Source organism: Pangasianodon hypophthalmus, chromosome 12 (genome assembly GCF_027358585.1).
Source record: "Pangasianodon hypophthalmus isolate fPanHyp1 chromosome 12, fPanHyp1.pri, whole genome shotgun sequence".
Lineage (NCBI taxonomy): Eukaryota > Metazoa > Chordata > Actinopteri > Siluriformes > Pangasiidae > Pangasianodon > Pangasianodon hypophthalmus.
This window is the reverse complement of record NC_069721.1, coordinates 12,107,609-12,126,152: the sequence shown is the minus strand read 5'-3', so window position 1 is coordinate 12,126,152 and position 18,544 is coordinate 12,107,609. Positions and strand designations below refer to the sequence as shown.

The window sequence follows — 18,544 nt, the reverse complement described above, 5'->3', positions numbered from 1 at the left end:
TCTTTCTCCCTCATGCCCTGCATGCAAACCAGCCAGAGACAGAAATCCAGCACTGCTAGCCCACAGCATAGTTAGCTCTCATGCAACATGCATTCATCTTTTCCTTGTATGTGTGTATCTAACAAGGCAGCTGTTACCAACCTCATGCCTTTTCCTTATCCCTCTAAGCCTCCATACCGCACAAGAACTGACATTAATTAACACTTCTCCTGCTGTCTGTTCCTGCCTCCTACTCAATCCATCCTTGCATTTTATTCCAGTCACCAGCCATTAATCAATGGTGAGCCTCGTTAGCATAGATGGAGTGAATTCTGACATTAGTGAATGGATGTTGGAATAGATTGAGAGATTGAGTTGTTAGTCAAGGATGAATTCAGACCAAAGTGGTAATACAGACACTCCTCTTTCGTCTAACAGTGCTGATTTCTTTAACCTCTTTCAGCATATCAAGTAATATAATTCAAAGCATTTTTCAACCTAACCACTATCTACCGAACCTGTCTTTAGTGAATGTGTGATTACCTTGGACAATAAGTTCGACATGTTTCCATGTACTGAGAAAAGACCAGAAAATAGTTTTTAAAGTAATAGAAGTCTAAGGGCAGTTGTTGTGGCAGTCAATAAACCTTTATGCAAAACATCCAAACTGCAGCATTTCAGACTCCAGATATCCAGTGTTTGGTTTTTAATACCAGTTTCCTTGTGAATGTCCTCCAGACTCCCCAATTTCATCCTACCTCTCAAAAACATGCCACTGGGTGGCTTGGCTACACTATGCCAGTAGATGTGAATGACTGTTTGAATATGTGTGGTGTCCTGCAGTGGACTGACGTCCGATCCAGGTGTGGCCATAACTTTTACATTTTGTTCATATTGTGAACTTCTTGATAAATGACTCAATGAATGACTCAAGTGGAGAGGCCTAGAAAGCTCACACTAAGAAGAAGAGAGTTATCAAGAGAGTGGAAAAAGACTAGCTATTATTATTATTATTATTATTATTATTATTATTATTATTACCACTACTACTAGTAGTAGTAGTACTAGTAGTAGTTGTAGTAGTATTCATACTGTATTTGACTGTTATTTTGTTGCTTTTTAATGCTTGAATGGTAGTCTTTTTTTCATCAAAACAATAAAAGATTGAAATGCACTTTCAGATATTTGCAATAGATACAGTTTCTGAACAGATTACATCTAGACAGTGGGGTTTGGGTGTGTTGTAGAATGCTTTCATGTATTCTTCTCATCAAGGTTTATTTAAGCTATGAACCTCTGTAATTTTTCTTTGTAGAGTTGTGACTACTTTTTAAGAGGAAAGAATTCATGGACAGGGGCTAGCAGCACATGGATACCACAAATCATTAGGGAAAGTGCTGGAATAGATTTTAACTGCACTGCTCCAGCATGCATTAACGTCAAATAAAAATGACATAAGAGTACAATATTCTGTGAGAGTGAATCAAATGAAAACTATATATTTTTTTATTTTGCATTTTTGTTTATTGCAAATAGGTGTCACTAAAGTGTATAATTTTTCTTCATAATCTCCGTTTCATTCAATGCAAATGTTCCAGTACTTAGCCGGTCTCCGGATTCTGCTAGAACTAAATTTACTTCTAATTTATGTCGCACTTTTAAGGTTTTTATTTGACTCACCCTCGTATCATGTCTTTCTCATTCTAAGACTTTTAGTGTTAAAATGAACAGTTTAAATTTGCATAATATATTTATATATTTTAACATTTCAAGACATTGGAATTCGTTCCATTCTTGGAATTTTAAGGTTCTGTCTGACTTTTTTTGGCAATGTTGATTTAATGTTGTAAATATGTAATTTACAATATATTGCTTTTTATAAGTATAAAGACTCTAAAATATCATAATCACAGAATTGTCTTAGATTATGGCTCTATGATCTTATAATTCCAAGCTCTAGATTTATTGATGGAATTCAGCAGCTGCACATCCTTAGGATTCCAGCGTATATGAGCTTTGAGTGAAGGTAAACACACGAAAATGATTTTAATGGCAACCACCAAACTCTACTAATATGGAGAATAGAAAACATTCAGATGTATTCCTTTAAACACACCAACATAAAGCATTCAGCCTTACAGCAGAGTAGATGTTTTATTAATTGACACAGTTAATGGATGTTATTATGACTGGACAGTAGCTATGGAAAAAAAATCCCTTTAGGAGTTAAAAGCATTTTGTGCTGAAGGAGAGGATTACAACTGAGGGAGGATGTACATGCTCTCTTTTTTTTGGGTTGGGGGGCATCTGTCCCATTGTGCTGGGAACTGTTAGGAACAGATTGTCCTGTGCACAGCTGTGAATAACGTGTGTTTCTTGTCCTTGTCTGAAGAAAAAAAAAGTCCATCTGGAAGTTGACAATATGAGCACCAATTTGCTCTACACTTCCAGTGAATCTACTCACAGGTTAAATCCCGTCAGTGTGTATTTATAACCTTGAGTGTAGATAATACGGCACACCTCGTGATGAAGTTAATCTAGCTGTGCTCACACAGAGCCATGATTTAGTCTCTCGAAATAATTAGTAATTATCCCTTTAAAGCACGCATGCTTAGTTTGGCTTATTTGTGAAGTCTGTATATGCATAATGCTGATGCACACAGCTCCCGGTGACACTGAGATCTTCTATAGGGGGCACAATCAGCGTTCTGCTTTGATTTTCTTGGTATCTGTGCATTGCCTTACAGCTCTCTCAGTATCAGTCAGTCTCTCAAAATTCCTTCCTCCTTTGTTCATGTTCTTCCTGTTCTTTTTGCTGTTAAGCTGTTTTCTCTATGTCTCTAAATGACCTACTTGTTAATCTTCTTAAAAGTATGTATCTTCTTGCTTCTTCTCAGAGAGAGAGAAAAGAAAAGAGAGGAAAGAATTTTGCTACAGTTATATGCCTCAGGATCTATCGAAATAGAAAGTTTTCCATGTCTTATACAGAGGAAGTCATGGGACAAAAGCACAGGGAGCACTTTTTTACCCATATTTGCATTTGACATCATGCACAATGCTAATGACTTTGAAGATGCAGATCTGTCACACGCTGAAAATTTTATGGAATGTATATATGGATCTAGTACACTTATTAACACAAAAGACAAACATTTACTAGCAGTTGCTGTATATCGGTTTTTATAAAGTGTTCAGTCGTGTTTATATAAAAACAGGAATATTATCACAGTAAATTCTGGGGCAAATGTAGGACACAGCAAAGTAAATGATAATTATAGAGACATAAACAAAATTTTACTTATAATTACCTTTAATGCACAGAGTGAATTGCAGACAATAGCATACCTCACCCAAACTACATCAGAGAGAGAGAGAGAGAGAGAGAGGGAGAGAGACCTGTGCATGTGAGGAGTGTGCATGCTACAGCCATGTGAGCAACAGAGTGACAGAAAAAAAGAGAGAACTCAAGAAAATGTTCTGTGCCAGGAGATAGGGAGTCTTTCTTCTGAAGAAGAATGAAATGAAGGATGCTGTGTAGCTGCTCCCCAATTCCCATGAAGCGCAGTACTCTTCTTTCTGAAGTGGAGGGGCAAATTAGCCTGAAGCATGTCTGCTATATTTGGAGAGCAGGGAGAGAGTGAGAATTTATCTTCTCCCCATGTCTACTCTATTCTCTCCCTTTTTCCCCAAGTAAACCTGGTCTCCCTCAGATTGGATGCCGATAACCCACAGGCACTCTCAGAAAGTATTGATCAGAGGGGACTGGTGTTTTTAGAGCTGTCTAAAGCTCAGTAGCATATGCTGGTGTGTTAGTAAAAGATGAAGGCCAGGCCAGGAGTCTTTCCCAAACAGCCAGTGTGAGGTTGTTTTTTCTTTTACGTCCATCCAAAGTGTCCTGGAGGGGTATCATCCTTAAACCCCCCACTGATGAACAGATACACCATGCCCTTTCATTTTTACTTTCTCTCTTTCTCTTGTCCTCTGTTTCCCTTTTTGGTCTTATTGAACCACTGAAGGACACAGGCATGGGGAGAAAAAGAGAACTGGAAAGAATTGATTTTCCAGTGGGCCATGTGGCGTGCTTTGCTCCTGTTCCCCCAGTGAGTAAGTCTGGCACAGAGGAGGTGACCCTTGAGTGGGCAGTTCACAGCCTTTCTTCCGTTTTGATTTGCAGACGTCCCTGTTGCTAATTATCTGTCCAGCTGATCAATTGTGGCATTTGGCATCAGTGACCTTAAGAAGTAATGGACTAAAGCCACTGTAGTCACTTGGAAATAGCATGTCAAGTCAGATTTGATTTATCACTAAGTTTGTATCAACTACCATAGATACAATATCACCTGTACACATTGAGCTGCTGCTGTGGATTCAGTCCTCCTACCTGACGGACACTGGACATTTTCTGATGAATCACATAGGACATGATCAAAGCTTAATAAGATTCCGACTGCGATTCCTGTGCTTTTGGTAAGCGATTCTTCAGTATACCTGCAAAAAATCAGTTTGGAGCTGTTCCTGCTATCCAGAAGGGTCATACATGGAACCTTTTCTTAACTAGAAAGCTTCTGTTCTACATAAAAACATTCATGTTCCCATAGACGGACAAACCAAAAACCCCTTTAGGGTAATGGATGAAACCTTTATTTGTAAATGTGTAGTTGGTGGTAACAACCACAGGCTTTGACTATAACTGTTTAACACTCTGAATATGTTGCATTTGGAAATCAGCAATTAATATGTTTTAAGTTGATCATGAATCTGAAATGTCTTGAAATGGACAGACTTGAATAGTTGGAATTGACACTCTTAAATATCCATTACAGTTAAAAATTGTATTATGATGGCTAAAGGCAGCACGGTGGCACAGCAGGTAGTGCTGCTGCCTCACAGCTCCAGGGTCCCGGGTTTAATCCGTGTTGGATTACCTGGGTTTCCTCCCATCTCCCAAAAACTTGCATGTTGCTATGTGGCTATGCTAAATTGCCCCAAAGTGTGTGAATGTGTGTGCGTGGTGCGCTATGTTGGACTGGCATCCCATCTAGGGTGTATTCTCACCTCTCACCCGGTGTCCCCAGGATAGGTTCAGGATCCACCATGACCCTGACCGGTACAAAGTGGTTACTGAAGATGAATGAATTATAACTAGCTAACACATTTTTTTTTCTTTTTTGAGGAACGGAATGTACGTGTGGGAGTTAAAGAAAACGCAGGACTTTCCATTGACAAATAAGCAATCCACATGCCTTTGTTGTGAAATATTCAAAAATCCAAAATATTGAGAAAATGGCAGTGGTGGTACAAATATGGCATTGGCATTCTTTTATTTTCCACGGGAATGCCTTCGAGCTCTGAAGGCTGCACTCAAAATATAATTCACCCTCTTCTTTGGTTTGGCTCTTTCCTCTTGCTGCATATTGAAGTGAAGCTGGTGAGCATCAGTTGTGTGGATTAAAGGTTATTGTATTTCTGTGACTAGTTAGGCTGCTAGACAGAACGGCTCAATTGCAGATCTTCTACCCAATTTTGGAAATCACTGTAGTCTGTTATTTTTTTTAATAATCTTGTTGTGCAGATCAAAGAGGCTCGCTTATCTGTATTTTATAATAGATGAATGTTTCCAAATGAAGTGATGAGATGGCAAGTGGTGCAAGGAAAGCTTGTTGTAAGAGGAGACGGTTATCAAATGATAGCATCCTGTTGGCCGTCAGCAGTGAGCATAACACAAAGAGGACTTTATTGGGTTGCCAGAGAGACGAGTGCTACAGCAACCTGGCTCGTGATGTAACTTGGGTAGATGTGGGCGGAATGGCAGATTTATTGTTGAGGGGTTTTTTTTCATGAGGGGAATTTCTTGTGAAAGCTTCCCTGTGAAGGTCATCCCCCAGTTTAGCAGAGTATCTGCAAGTCTCAGAGATGATCTCGTATAAGAGCTTAAGCTTTTTTTACTAGTCCACCTGCTTTTTTTCAAGTTCTAGGTCTCATTTAAGGATATTGTGTTTGTCATCAGCTGTGTCTTGTTTCTTCATTTTATCCCGTTTTCTATATAAAGTGATCCTGACTACATTGTATTATGGTTGGCTGAAAGCAGCAACAACTTAATGGCTGTGTACTTGAGGGGTTTAATTAAATCTGATTACATACTCAGTAAGCACTTGAGATATACTGCTATCTAAGATTATTGCTTGAAGCTAGAGAGTTTGTAATTGTGCTTTTCCATACTTCCAATCATGTGGGAGCCTTTCAATCTCGCTCTGAAAAACACCCATATGATCTGTTTTTTCATGCTTTGAGCTAATTGCTAGACAGAATGGTATAAAAATGTCCACCCAAAGTAACTGTCGCACTCAGCTGACTGAATGAACCAAAGTGTATGGATCCTTTTTGTTCTCTTGATCTAATCTTTCTCTTTTTCTCATTTTTTTTTCTAGTGAGAAGAGGAAGCTCCAGGTGAATATTGTAAGCCCCATTCAGTGCAGCATGAATGGTCGAAAATGTACCATCGTGGTGGAGCCCAAGATCAACCAATCACAACCTGACTTTACTAAGAGCCGTTCAGGCTACATACTTGCAGTGCCAGGCAACTAAACGACAGCCGCTGTCATCAAGTCAGGAATTTCAAAATGTAAGCCATACTGAATTTGATAGAGAAAGATGGTTCTCTATAATAGGACATCTAGAGAGCAAACACCATGTCCCTGAATTTCACATTTCTACTCAGTATAATCATGAAACATAGGATGAATGATCAAAAAAACATTCCTAAGTGATTATATACCCCTCGCTTGAGAAGTGCATTAGCAAGATCAGTGATGTCATGGTAGATTTATTTATTTGCGCTTTCAGCCAAATGAAGGGAATGACACACATGCCATATTTATACACTACACAAAGAACACAAAGTACAAGCCGTAGGAATATGGAAGTAATATTTTGACATGCTGGAAAGTGTTTTTTTTTTTTTTTTTTTTTTTTTTTTTTTTTTAAAGAGAATATTTCTGTTTTTGATATAGCACTCATTTGGGATCCAGTGTGGATAGAGTATAGCTTTATGTATATCACAGATCATAGTGGCCATATAGGAAATATTTAGACTTATTCAGCATACGTTTTGTAGAAGGATGTGTTGAGCATATCCATAAACTCACTGAGTGCTCAGAGAGGAGCATTAAAATCTCTCATAACTTAAATACTTGTCATGCATATTTTCATATATGAAACTTGCAGATGTTGTATGTGGATGTAAAAGAGGAGAGAGTGAACACAGTTTATATAAATTAGATGCTGTTTATATACAAATACCAAGTCACTTTTTGTAGGAAAGTAAAACATTCCGGCAAAGAAAGGGAAATTTCTTTTCCCCCAAAGAGCTGTCATTTGTTTTTCTTTATACATGGCTTAAAGGGTAGCTCTTTTCTACACGGCTGTCTTTCAACACTTTAATAAATCAAAGGAAGCCAGAGTGTTCATTCTTCAGTTCTGAACCTGCTCACACTTGAAAATATAATAATGATCATAAGTTCTTCCTTGTGCAATAGTAATTCAAAGCAAACATCTAGTGTTAGAGCCCACTTCTACATTTCCAAAGAAAGATCAGAACATTGCTGTTTGACAAAATTGGAAAGTTGATTTTTTTTTTTTGAAGAAAAGGTTTCCAGTCCTTCAATCCTCAATGTAAAGCCTTTGGTTATTCATATTAACTGCTTTAGAAGCGTATAGTTTTAGTGGAAAATCCCAGGATGTCTGGCCTAGATTTAGAAGTGGCTGAGGAAAGTAATGATAAAGTACTAAAGAAATGTGCTGCTGGTCATTCCAAGCAGAGCTGCATAAATCAGTTTAATAATTACCATTTAATTCCTAGGGGTTTGAGGGTGTAGCACACGTCTGTTGTATATTATCCACTATGCTGATACTAATGTGGTCTAATTGTGCTATAGCATTCAGCAGCATTACATTTAGTGCCTACTGTAAGTCGCTTTATTAACATTTATAAGTGAATGCACAGACTTGGAGCCAGTAGAGTTTTGGCGGCTTTGAAAGGAAAAGACTACATGTAGAGTTTAATGTAGACTTTCATCATTGGCTCCTTTTTCAGCCTCCGTGGTCTTCACAATACTGCTCACATACACTTCTGAGACAAAATAAAATCTAAAAAAAACTAATCATAATCACATGCTCTAGTTTCTAATTCTGTCCTCTACCTGATCTCATATATATGTATGTGTGTGTGTGTGTGTGTATATATATGTATATATATATATATATATATATATATACACACACATACACACACACACAAGAAGTTCTGTCCTCTCCCTGATCTCTCCATTGTATACATCTTTCCTGCACCTTTTGGCTGTTTGCCTGGCAGGCATAATCTCTGCCACACTGAGAGAGGCAGACACCATGTACACACATAATATATCCCCACGCCATGTTGACCCAGACATACACACACTTTTCTGTCTAGTATTAAGACAGCACCCTGCTACAGATTCCTCATCAGCCAGTAACGCTCTCTGCTCAGGAGGAAAGGACCAAGCCTTTATAGTGCACTCTACATCAGAGCAGTACATGTAACACTAATACTCGCATCCCATCATTTTGCATATTGAATTTAAAAGTGATATATTTTGCCCCTTATTTTATTCTTTGTTTTTAGTTTGTTTGTTTCTTTTTATTTATCGGCTCCCCATATAATTTTTGTAGAACCAGAATGGATATCAATTAAGAAGTCTTTGTTTATTTGAGATTCAGCACTCTTGGCTGTGTTCAGAAATGTGTACTGTACTTCACATCCTTACTACTTTCCATCACCTTGTTAAAGAGATGTAGTGATTGTTAAGTTGTATGAAATCTTGTTACATTCACTCTCAGTCTTGAAATATAGCCATCGCCTTCTCTTTGTTCATGTGATCTTTATCCGTATTGTGTATTTCTGTGATTTGGTTCAAATACCAAATAGTCAGAATGTTTGTTTCCTGTTCTAATCTGTATAATTTTGCTCTTCCATCTGAAAATGTATGTGCCTAATTTTATATTTCATTTATTTAATTACTTGCTTAATTTTGATACACAGAATTCAACCAAGTGAAAAGGGAATATTATGAATGTGCATTTTTAATGGTAAATGGTCTGACCAGGGCTTTTTGAATTGTATATTAGTGTTGTCTTTTGGTCAAACATCTGACATTTTAGTCATCCAAACACTAAAGAAAAGACATTTTATTTTTCAGTTTTTAATTTGTTAAGTAACCGTAAATCAAAATGGGTTTAAAAAAAAAAAGGAAACAAAAAAAAACAAAGAGAGACCTGCTCTATTTTGTTGCCTAATCTTTAATAATCGTCAACTATTGGGTATATGATATGTTATAACAAATATCACTGCTCAATAAACATCCAGTACTTGATCCAATATGTTGGTATATGGTGATGTAATGTGTTGTTTTTCTTGGTGGTGATAAATTCTGCAGGAACGAGTGTAATGAACATTATGAATCACGATGACAGCACTATTGTTGGCTGATCATTTAGTCTTCATTCTACATGTAGTGATGAAGCTTTTCTCCCACTGCTACTCTGAAACCCAGACACATCTCACACAGCTCTAACACCCACTTCACCAGTCTGGGATTCATACTGGATGCAGAGAAACCTGAATAATACACTGAATCAGTTTCAGTGCTGAGCAGGCAAAGCTTTAGTCATGTCTGGGCTTGAAAATCATCCTGTTCAGTGAACTGTGATGCATTAATCTTTTACTATATTTGCTTGCATTCTTGTAATATACAATGTCTCAATCATTTATAGTTCAGATCAGAGAAAATGGGAACCTGAAAATGACTAAAATGACTAAGACCAAGATGAAGCGATTTAGTGAGAAATAATCCCACTGAGCTAATTATGCATTACAATGAATCAAGCAGCTATAATAATTATAAAAGAAAGAAAATATATTTTTAGTTCATAGTCTAAAGACCTGGATTAGCATTGTCTATTCATAATAAATGTAAAAGTAATAGTATCTTATTGAGACATGATACAGAACATTGTTTTCTGCAGCTATAATATAATGTAGAAGAATACATTTTCCTCCCTAATTTGGTCAATTTGGTCACCCCTATGATACGACAACTACTAGGGTGGGTGGGGCTAAAACATGATTCCTCTGAGACAGGTGAAGCCAGCCTACTGTATCTTTCCATCAACTGTTGCTCATGCTGTGACACAGGGCAGTGTAACACACTTAAAGGTAGACATTATTTACCCTCTTCTGCATACATGAGCTCACAGTCACCCATGATTGACTAGTGTCACTGTGATTGACAGGGGAATGATTAATGCCATCTCTCTCACCCAGAGAGCACAGCCAATAGGCTCCTAGCCACAGACGGCTGTGGCATCATCCGAATCTGAACCCATGATCTCCCGACTATAGTGCAACTTCTTTTCTGTTGTGCCACTCAAGAGCTGATAAATACAGAGTTTAATGAAGGAAATACACTTAGAAAAAAATAATGACAGCCACACAGTTGTGCATCTTTAACGATCAGTGCATTTTTTCCATCACAGTACAAAAATAAATAAAAATAAGCAGAACCGAACTGAAAAAAAAAAAATCTATTACAGCAACAGCTTTTTCTATTGTTCTTGTAACAGTTCAGTGCCCTGCCCACCCACCAGTCCATGTTGTTTTCTCATCTTAAAAGCATTGCCTTACATTGTCCCCAGCCCCCATAGGAAAAAAATACCTTACACACTCTTCTATACAAATGATCTCTCACTCTCACGCACACATGCAGTCATTGAGAGAGCCTTTCCTTTTTTTGTTTTGAAACACTGTTTCTTTTTTGTTCAACAAAGAAATATGACAAGATACTGAAATAAAGTGACGTAATTTTCTCTCGTTTCTTTCTTTTTAAGTTTTAACAACTGACTAGCCAGTGATGTAAGTGGGGGGAAAATGGCACGTTGTTGTGATCGGTGGTAAGTGATGGCAAGCAGGCAGTGAAGGGAACTCCCCTGTATTAGTCCCTATGATTTGAAAGCCCCTTCAATTTTCCCAGAGTAATATCTGGAGAAAAGTGCAAGTCTTTATGGCCTTATGGTCCTTATTCGGCTTTAATATCTGATCCACACATTGCACATTAACAACCACCTCTCACATTCTCCTCTCGATTCCAGTATGCCCTCTGTCACACATAGCAATGCAGCAGCAAGGGCATGTATTCATACAGTTCCCCTTCCATCCATTCATCTTCAGGTCTCAGTGGTTCGAGGCAGCCTTCAGCCATCATATCATGAGAAAATAGCCAACATGGAACAACGTACTGTACAGAGCTAAATGTGACAATGTGTGCTTATATGATGAGTAGCACTTTTTCTATGTCTGTAAAGAAATATTCTACTGAAAGAAAGCATGCGTAATTGATTACTGCTGAGATGTATAGAAAGATCAACTTTGAGGTTTCAGTCTAATATCACAATGCAACTGCAGGTTCCAAAATTACAGCAAGGTTTTTCTGCCCTAATAAAAAAAAACTGACGTGATGACAATGTCAGTTATTCATATTTAGAACTAATTCATAACATTATTTATTATTATTACATTAATTAAGTATTCGCCTGTGATCAACTGTTTCATTCAGTGATATCATGCCTAAAGATCCATGTCAGATTTTTAAAAAATTCTTCTTAAATTCTGGACGAGGATCAAACACATTCGCACCTTGACCATTTCCTTCATATTTGGCTTATGAGTGCATGAATCAATCACTCTCTCAGGTGTTCGTTCATCATCCATGGTGATGTTACGTGACATAAAATGCCAGAACTAGACTGTCTGTAAATGATTATCTCTTCTACCTGTTGTTTTATTAAAAATGTGGTACATCTCAGCAGAGGAAGAATGGTCTCAGGTATTTATAGGCTGAAACCAACAGCGTCTCCTTGTTGCACAGATGAATACCCTTGGTGATACTCAGATTTGTCAATGGATATGGATGAAGCTCTTAGATGGAATATCCTTAACTAAATCCTTCAAAACGCATCACCCACAATCTTCATTTCCACCAAAGGTAACCAGGTTTACCACAAATCACCTACGTCTAAATGCTACACGTGAAAGTAGCCATTGTACTAGTCATTTATACAATACATTAATAAACTTTTAAATACAATGGATGTGCTAAGAGAATAAATAAACAACAATAAATTAAGACTGAATAGATATTCTTACTTAGAATTAATGAACCATTTCAAAGATTGCCCCCCTTTGGTGTATTTTTTTAGACCTACATGATTTTCATCAAAGGTATGGCACTGGTTTTGCAAAATTTACATTAAGCTTTTTTTTTGTCTATATGGATCGTTGCCCAACTAGACAGTGACACAATGTGACACAAAACAACAAAAGATACTTTGTACAATCATGGCTCACTGTAGCAAGCATAGCTAAATAAACTTACACTTTGATTAAAAAAAAAAAGGCATTCCCTAATTGCAGATGCAGTTGGTTCTAAAGATTCAATGGAATTAAATAAATAAAACATTTTTACCCTCAAAACACCATACAAAATTGCATGGCACACATGCATCCGGTTACATTTCCAAGTAAAAAAGAAACAAGTAAATCAATGGATAGAGCCCCAGAGTTGCACTGCAGAGTAGAACTTAAATCCATATTGATGAAAATAAAGTAGGCCTTTTACAGCGGTGTGCCTAACACCTTCCACCTTCCACCCCGCTGTGCAGTGCTGCCACAATGTCAAAATTCATCGATAAAATATATGTATCACTGGAGCTCCCCTTCTCCTTATTGTCATCACAAGACATATTTATACATACTGCTACTAAAGCCAAAGTGTGTGTTATTTAATGAGCATCCAACAGCGTGGCTGCAGTGTGGGTGTGATGTCCTCTGCCTCGTAGTCACAGTCTCAGTCCTCACTGTCTGCAGCGAACCAGTCTGGTAAGACACCATTACACAAAAGGCAGTACACATCTCCAGTACTCTGTGGCCGGTCAGGCTTCTACACATTCATACTTAAATTGATGTTCCTATTCCTAATGTTTTCTTTGTCGTGTTTTTCTGTTTTTTGATCTTCTTGATGTCTTTTTTTGTGGGTGAATTTAAATATTAATCATACAAGACTACTTGGGTGCACCCAGGTCTGGCATATCTGCCCTGAACCTTCATCATATACAAACCTGGTGGAACTTTAAGATCAAATTGTTAAAATTCAGTAGTTTTGTCAACATCTGAAAGTAGTAATGATCAGTCGTACCTTGAAAAGGGTAAATTTGTATAGATTTCATACATATTAAATGCATTCTCATAATATAGAGACTGCTGTCTACTAAAACTTTTGGAATCCCATTCAAAAATGCCAGACTAGGGTGCGATCCCACTTTATACTCTTCAGCGTTCCCTCACCGGTCTAGCCCAATGAGTAAACGGCTCCTCTCCTCTTCCTTCTGGCTCTCGTTCTTGAGGTCTGCGAACACCTGGGTGAAGTAGTGTGGGTCTGAGTTGATCTGCAGCATCTTGGCACTCATCAGGTTGATTATGGACAGGCAGCGGTCCCAGAAGGTCTCCTTTGAGCTTTCCACCAGGAATGGCTTGAGAGGATAGGAGATTTCATTGCCCATGTAGGAGTAGGACAAGTAGAGACAGGTAAGAAGCACTGCCTGCAGCTCATGTTCTGTGGCTAGTTCTGAAGAGACCACATCTCGACAGAGCATGTAAACAAAGACAACGTTAGCTGGTGTGATGAAACCTTGGTCCTGCCAGCCTTGCAGCAGCAGGGAACGGTCCACGCTGCGCAGCCATAACACTGGGTCAGTAGGAGAAAGGTGCTTGAGCCGGTAGCACCTCCGGCACAGGAATTCACCGAGGCAGCGCAGCAGCTCACTGGTTGAGGCCTGAACGATCACCCTCTTGGGCGTGCCAGGAGCCACACTAGAGTTGGACAAGGGTGCTTTCTTGACAGATGAGGCCACATTGTTAGAGCTTTTAGAGCCTTGGTTGGATGGGCTTGACTGCTCCTGGGTGAATGTGGAGAGGTTGGCACAGGACTGTGACTTCTTCAAGTTCTCATTGTTCAGATGAGTGACGTTGTTCTGGTATGTCGTATTGGGCTGCACCTTCTTAGAACCCTTTTTCTTGGTCGAGACAGCTACTATCCGCTTCCACGGTAACACGTTGATGAGCGAGTGACGCTTCAAATTCTTGTCTTTGGCGTTCTTGCTGTTTTGAACAGCCGTGTAGGGGCCCACTGTGGCTGGACCATCCTCAAACAGGGCAGCCTTCCGGTAGCTGGGAGAGAGCGACAGGACGGTTCCCATGATGCCAGAGATGGATGTGCAGAGTCCTCACAGCAAATGCACAGAATATGCCTGGTACTGGAGCTGAGGATCTTGCCTCACTGCTTCCAAAAATGGAGACCCAGACACCAGGCTTAGTGTAAGGTCAGCATCAAAATATGAACTGGTGCTCAGCCTAGACAACAATGGTGTCTGGGTGGAGAATGACTGAAGGAGCTCTTTCCTTCTTCCAGAATTCTTTTACTCCACTCCCTGTAGGAAATTAAGTTTAAATTTCATTAAGTGTTCACATACACACTATGCAATTTTATTATTTTATTCTGTTATGCTAGGTTGCATTTCTCTAGTTTTTCAGTGGAAGAATACTATCATTGTTATTGAATTATTTTATTTATTTTTTTTTTTTTTACATGTGTAGCCATACCCATACCATCAGCCATAATTTTTTATTGATCTAAGGTAAGATATTGTGTGCACAACTGCTTAACACTTAAACACAATGCAACTATAAGTCATCACTGGGTTGTTTTTGTCTTTGCCAGTGCTGGGCCTAAATGTGTAACAGATACCAAATCTAAGATATCATGCTCAGAATAAAAAGCCATTAAATAGTACGAAGGATCAAATAATTGCTGACTCACTACTCACTATGTATATATGTATTTTTAAGTTATATTTTTGTATTTCTGCACAGCAAATTCTTTATATTGGTATTTATGCTGACATCTGCACCAAGAACAAATCCATGTATCTGAACATTGTGATTCTAATGCAGATCTACCTTAGTAATTGGTACAACTAAGAAATATTAAATGTCCTCTGCCACACCATAAAATCCACCAACAATAACTGTTATTATTATTATTATTATTATTATTATTGTTGTTGTTGTTGTTGTTGTTGTTGTTGTTGAGGCAATTTTTTAAAATAAATTGTCAGATAAAATCTCATTGTCTCTTTGGTGTTTTTCACCATTATGAAATACCATCATAATGGAGGATCCCCTTTATCTGCCATGTTGTAGCCTGTATTTCACATGTACTAGGCATATTAATCAGAAAGTAGTTTGTAGGCTTAATACAAACCCTTAACTGCTATTTTGCAAAAGCCATAACTGTAAAAATGAAAATTTTTGATTACAAAAACAGACTATATGGTTTACTTATTATGGACAGCTGTTGACATTACAGATGTGGAAAACCCCAACGATGTACAATACGTAGAATATTCCTGTTGGATGAAGGGGGTAAAGCTGAAGATAAGTGATAAATCGATCTGTTCTGCAGCAGAGATCGACTACATCTGCTCTCAGGAATACGCAGCTCTGGATTTCTCCTATTTTGCTAGATAATCTGTTGCATTACAAGATGCAGCATTTTGTCAGTAATGTGATGTTTATGAGTAACTGATGAACTGAGGAAAGGGCGATGCGGGATGTGATGCGGCTGTCCAAGGTTCTGAAAATGTGCAGAGCTCATAAAACCATCCTCTGATGGGTGTAGGCCTGCGGATATTCCCTTTCCTCCTATATGTTTTTCTTCACATCTCATTAACCATCTGTATTCAGGAATATTTCAACCAGCCCATGTTTACAGTGAAGGCAGTGAAATCAAACAGAAGCACATTTACATAAATCGGGCTATTAATCTAACAGATTATGATCGATCATTTTTACACTTCATCCTCTTCATGTCTGATCTCCATGTCTGATCTTCATGTCTGATCTTCTGATCTCGCTATAGCTGGGATCCATGAGGAGATTCATTGTACTCACCGCACGATGTTCCTCTCCACGGTGTGAGAAAACACGAGCTGCAGTAATGGCTGCTTCTGTATATCCTGTAATACGCTGCGCATCAAGGGAAGACTCGAACAACCATATCAAGAAATGCGTTTTAAAATAAAGAAATAAAAAGTACGAATAACGTATTTAAAAAACGAATCCAAAAAGAAAATGGCGTTAACAACAACAACAACAACAACAAAAATAAAAACAAGGAGAATCCGTCAGTCTTGCCAGAGGTGTGGGCATGCAGTCTGTGATGTGCTCTAGTGCTTTTGCCTCTCTCTCTCCCTCTCTCTCTCTCTCTCTCTCTCTCTCTGTGTCGGTTAGAGATGCCGAGATGGAGGGATGAAGCAGTGCTATCTCTCTCTCTCTCTCTCTCCCTCTCTCTCTGTGTGTGTGTGTGTGTGTGTGTGTCGGTTAGAGATGCTGAGATGGAGGGATGAAGCAGCGCTCTCTCTCTCTCTCTCTGTGTGTGTGTGTGGGTCAGAGATGCTGAGATGGAGGGATGAAGCAGTGCTCTCTCTTTCCCTCTGTGTGTGTGTGTTTGTGTTGGTCAGAGATGCTGAAATGGAGGGATGAAGCAGCTCTCTCTCGCCCTCTCTCTCTCTCTCTCTCTGTGTGTGTGTGTTTGTGTTGGTCAGAGATGCTGAGATGGAGGGATGAAGCAGCTCTCTCTCTCTTTCTCTGTGTGTGTGTGTGTGTGTTTATGTTTGTGTGTGTGTGTGTGTGTGTGTTGGGGGGGGGGTCAGAGATGGAGAGATGGAGGGATGAAGCAGCTCTCTCTCTCTCTGTCTTTCTCCGTGTGTGTGTGTGTGTGTGTGTGTGTGTGTGTGTGTGGGGGGTTTGGGGGGGGGGGGGGGGGGGGGGGGGGGGGGGTTGGGGGGGGGCTGGAGGGGGGAGCGCTGGGGGGTGTCATGCTATTGGTCCGAGCTTCTCCTCAGCGTTGTGCTGTACAGCAGTGATGGAGCGCCTCTCTGCGCCCTGCCCCTGCTCCTGCTCTCACACAGCTCCTCCCACACACAGCACAGAGAGCTTAACCAAAACCCTCCAACATCCTCATCTGCTCTAACACCATGCCTTCAGTGCTGTCATTTCACTTCTGAACAGCTGGTTCCCTCCCGGAAATAAATCACATTTCACATACACGGGTTTGACATGTGAGTAATATGTGATCAGGTGAAAGTGAAATTCAGCATGCTGTCTGTCCTGAAACTGCACACGTGAACTCAAGTGAACACGTGACACTATGTGAATAAATAAACAAAATGTCCTACATGTGAAAAATAAATGAACCATATGAAAGAAATAACGTGATTGGTCATTTGGATTGAGTGGGTTTAATCTAAACCCTTAACTAAAAAACAAGCAGGTCTATAAATGATGTCAACTTTAAATCTAATGACAGTTTTAATAAAACTGTTTTCTGTGAGTGCAAAGCTCAGGAATAGAAAGCTCTATGGCTCTAACAGTTAGTCTAACTATTATTCTACACATTTAAATGAGCCAATTGGACTATGTTCCTGTAATAAATGATTTGTGTGAGAAATTCACATGTGAAAATAAATTAATCATGTGAAAAAAAAACCTCTTCTTTGAAAATAAATAAACCATGTGAAAAATGTGTAAGAAAATAAATTGTGAAAAATCACTTGCGAAATAAATGAGTCATGTGCAAAATCAAATGTGAAAATGAATAAATCTTTTGAAAACAGTCACATGTGGGGGAAAAAAATTACAAATTTTTTTTGTAATTTTCACATATTAATCACGTGATTATTCCCATGTGGAGCTCATAAGACCTTCCTGTAAGGCTCTATGGAACCCGGGACCTGCTGTTAGCCCTGCTGCACTGCACTGTAACACTGCTTGCTGTTGAGATTGAACATGGCCATTCATAATAAACTATTTAGAGTTAATATCATATATATGCTCAGACTATAAGCCATCATGATCCTAAAACAGGAGCCACATGGGTGGCACAGGGTGGCAGCTTCCACCCCTGATACAACCCCACACTAATCACCCCAACTTCAACTCTGACCTCAGATTAATGTCTATGACACTGTGTATTTCATACAGACTTAATGTGTCATACATTCATAAAGGCTTCCTTAAGGGTTCTAAGGATTCGTAGCTTTTTTTTAAGCAGTTATTCTCTTGTAGTGAAACACACTAAAGAACCTTGAAGGGTTTCTCCAGAAAGACAAGTGAAAGGACACTTACACTTAATGTTTTTCTACATTTAATATTTTTCCCTAAGACTGTTTGTAAGCTTTTTTTTTTTTTTTTTTTTTTTAACAATTAGGAACTAGAGAGTAGAATATTGAAACCATTCATTTTGTACAAGTAAACAAATGAGATATTCTGCAAAAGTTGTTTAGTCCTATACATCTGTGGTACTCAAAGTGAGTTCACTCCCAGTGAGCCATAAAGAAAAGTCAGTGGGCCTTTGAACAT

The 18,544-nt window shown here is 38.8% G+C and overlaps 2 protein-coding genes across 2 annotated transcripts in view; one reads left to right on the top strand and one right to left on the bottom strand.

Annotated features, from left to right (window-relative positions):
* The window catches only part of myo1d (myosin 1D), a 63,667-nt gene extending 54,276 nt beyond the window's left edge, over window positions 1-9,391 (top strand). The window contains exon 22 of the mRNA XM_026914807.3: window positions 6,408-9,391. Coding sequence (XP_026770608.1) covers window positions 6,408-6,564 — 157 coding nt within the window. The 3' untranslated portion in view covers window positions 6,565-9,391. The remainder of the gene's footprint in view (window positions 1-6,407) is intronic.
* Window positions 9,392-10,447: 1,056 nt separating this feature from the next.
* cdk5r1b (cyclin-dependent kinase 5, regulatory subunit 1b (p35)) lies at window positions 10,448-16,732 on the bottom strand. The gene is made up of 2 exons (XM_026914596.3): window positions 16,076-16,732; window positions 10,448-14,553 (listed from the first exon to the last, which is right to left on the bottom strand). Exon 2 carries the CDS (start codon window positions 14,320-14,322, stop codon window positions 13,408-13,410), a length of 915 nt encoding a protein of 304 aa, XP_026770397.1. The 5' UTR covers window positions 14,323-14,553; window positions 16,076-16,732; the 3' UTR covers window positions 10,448-13,407.
* Between the last annotated feature and the right edge of the window lie 1,812 nt (window positions 16,733-18,544).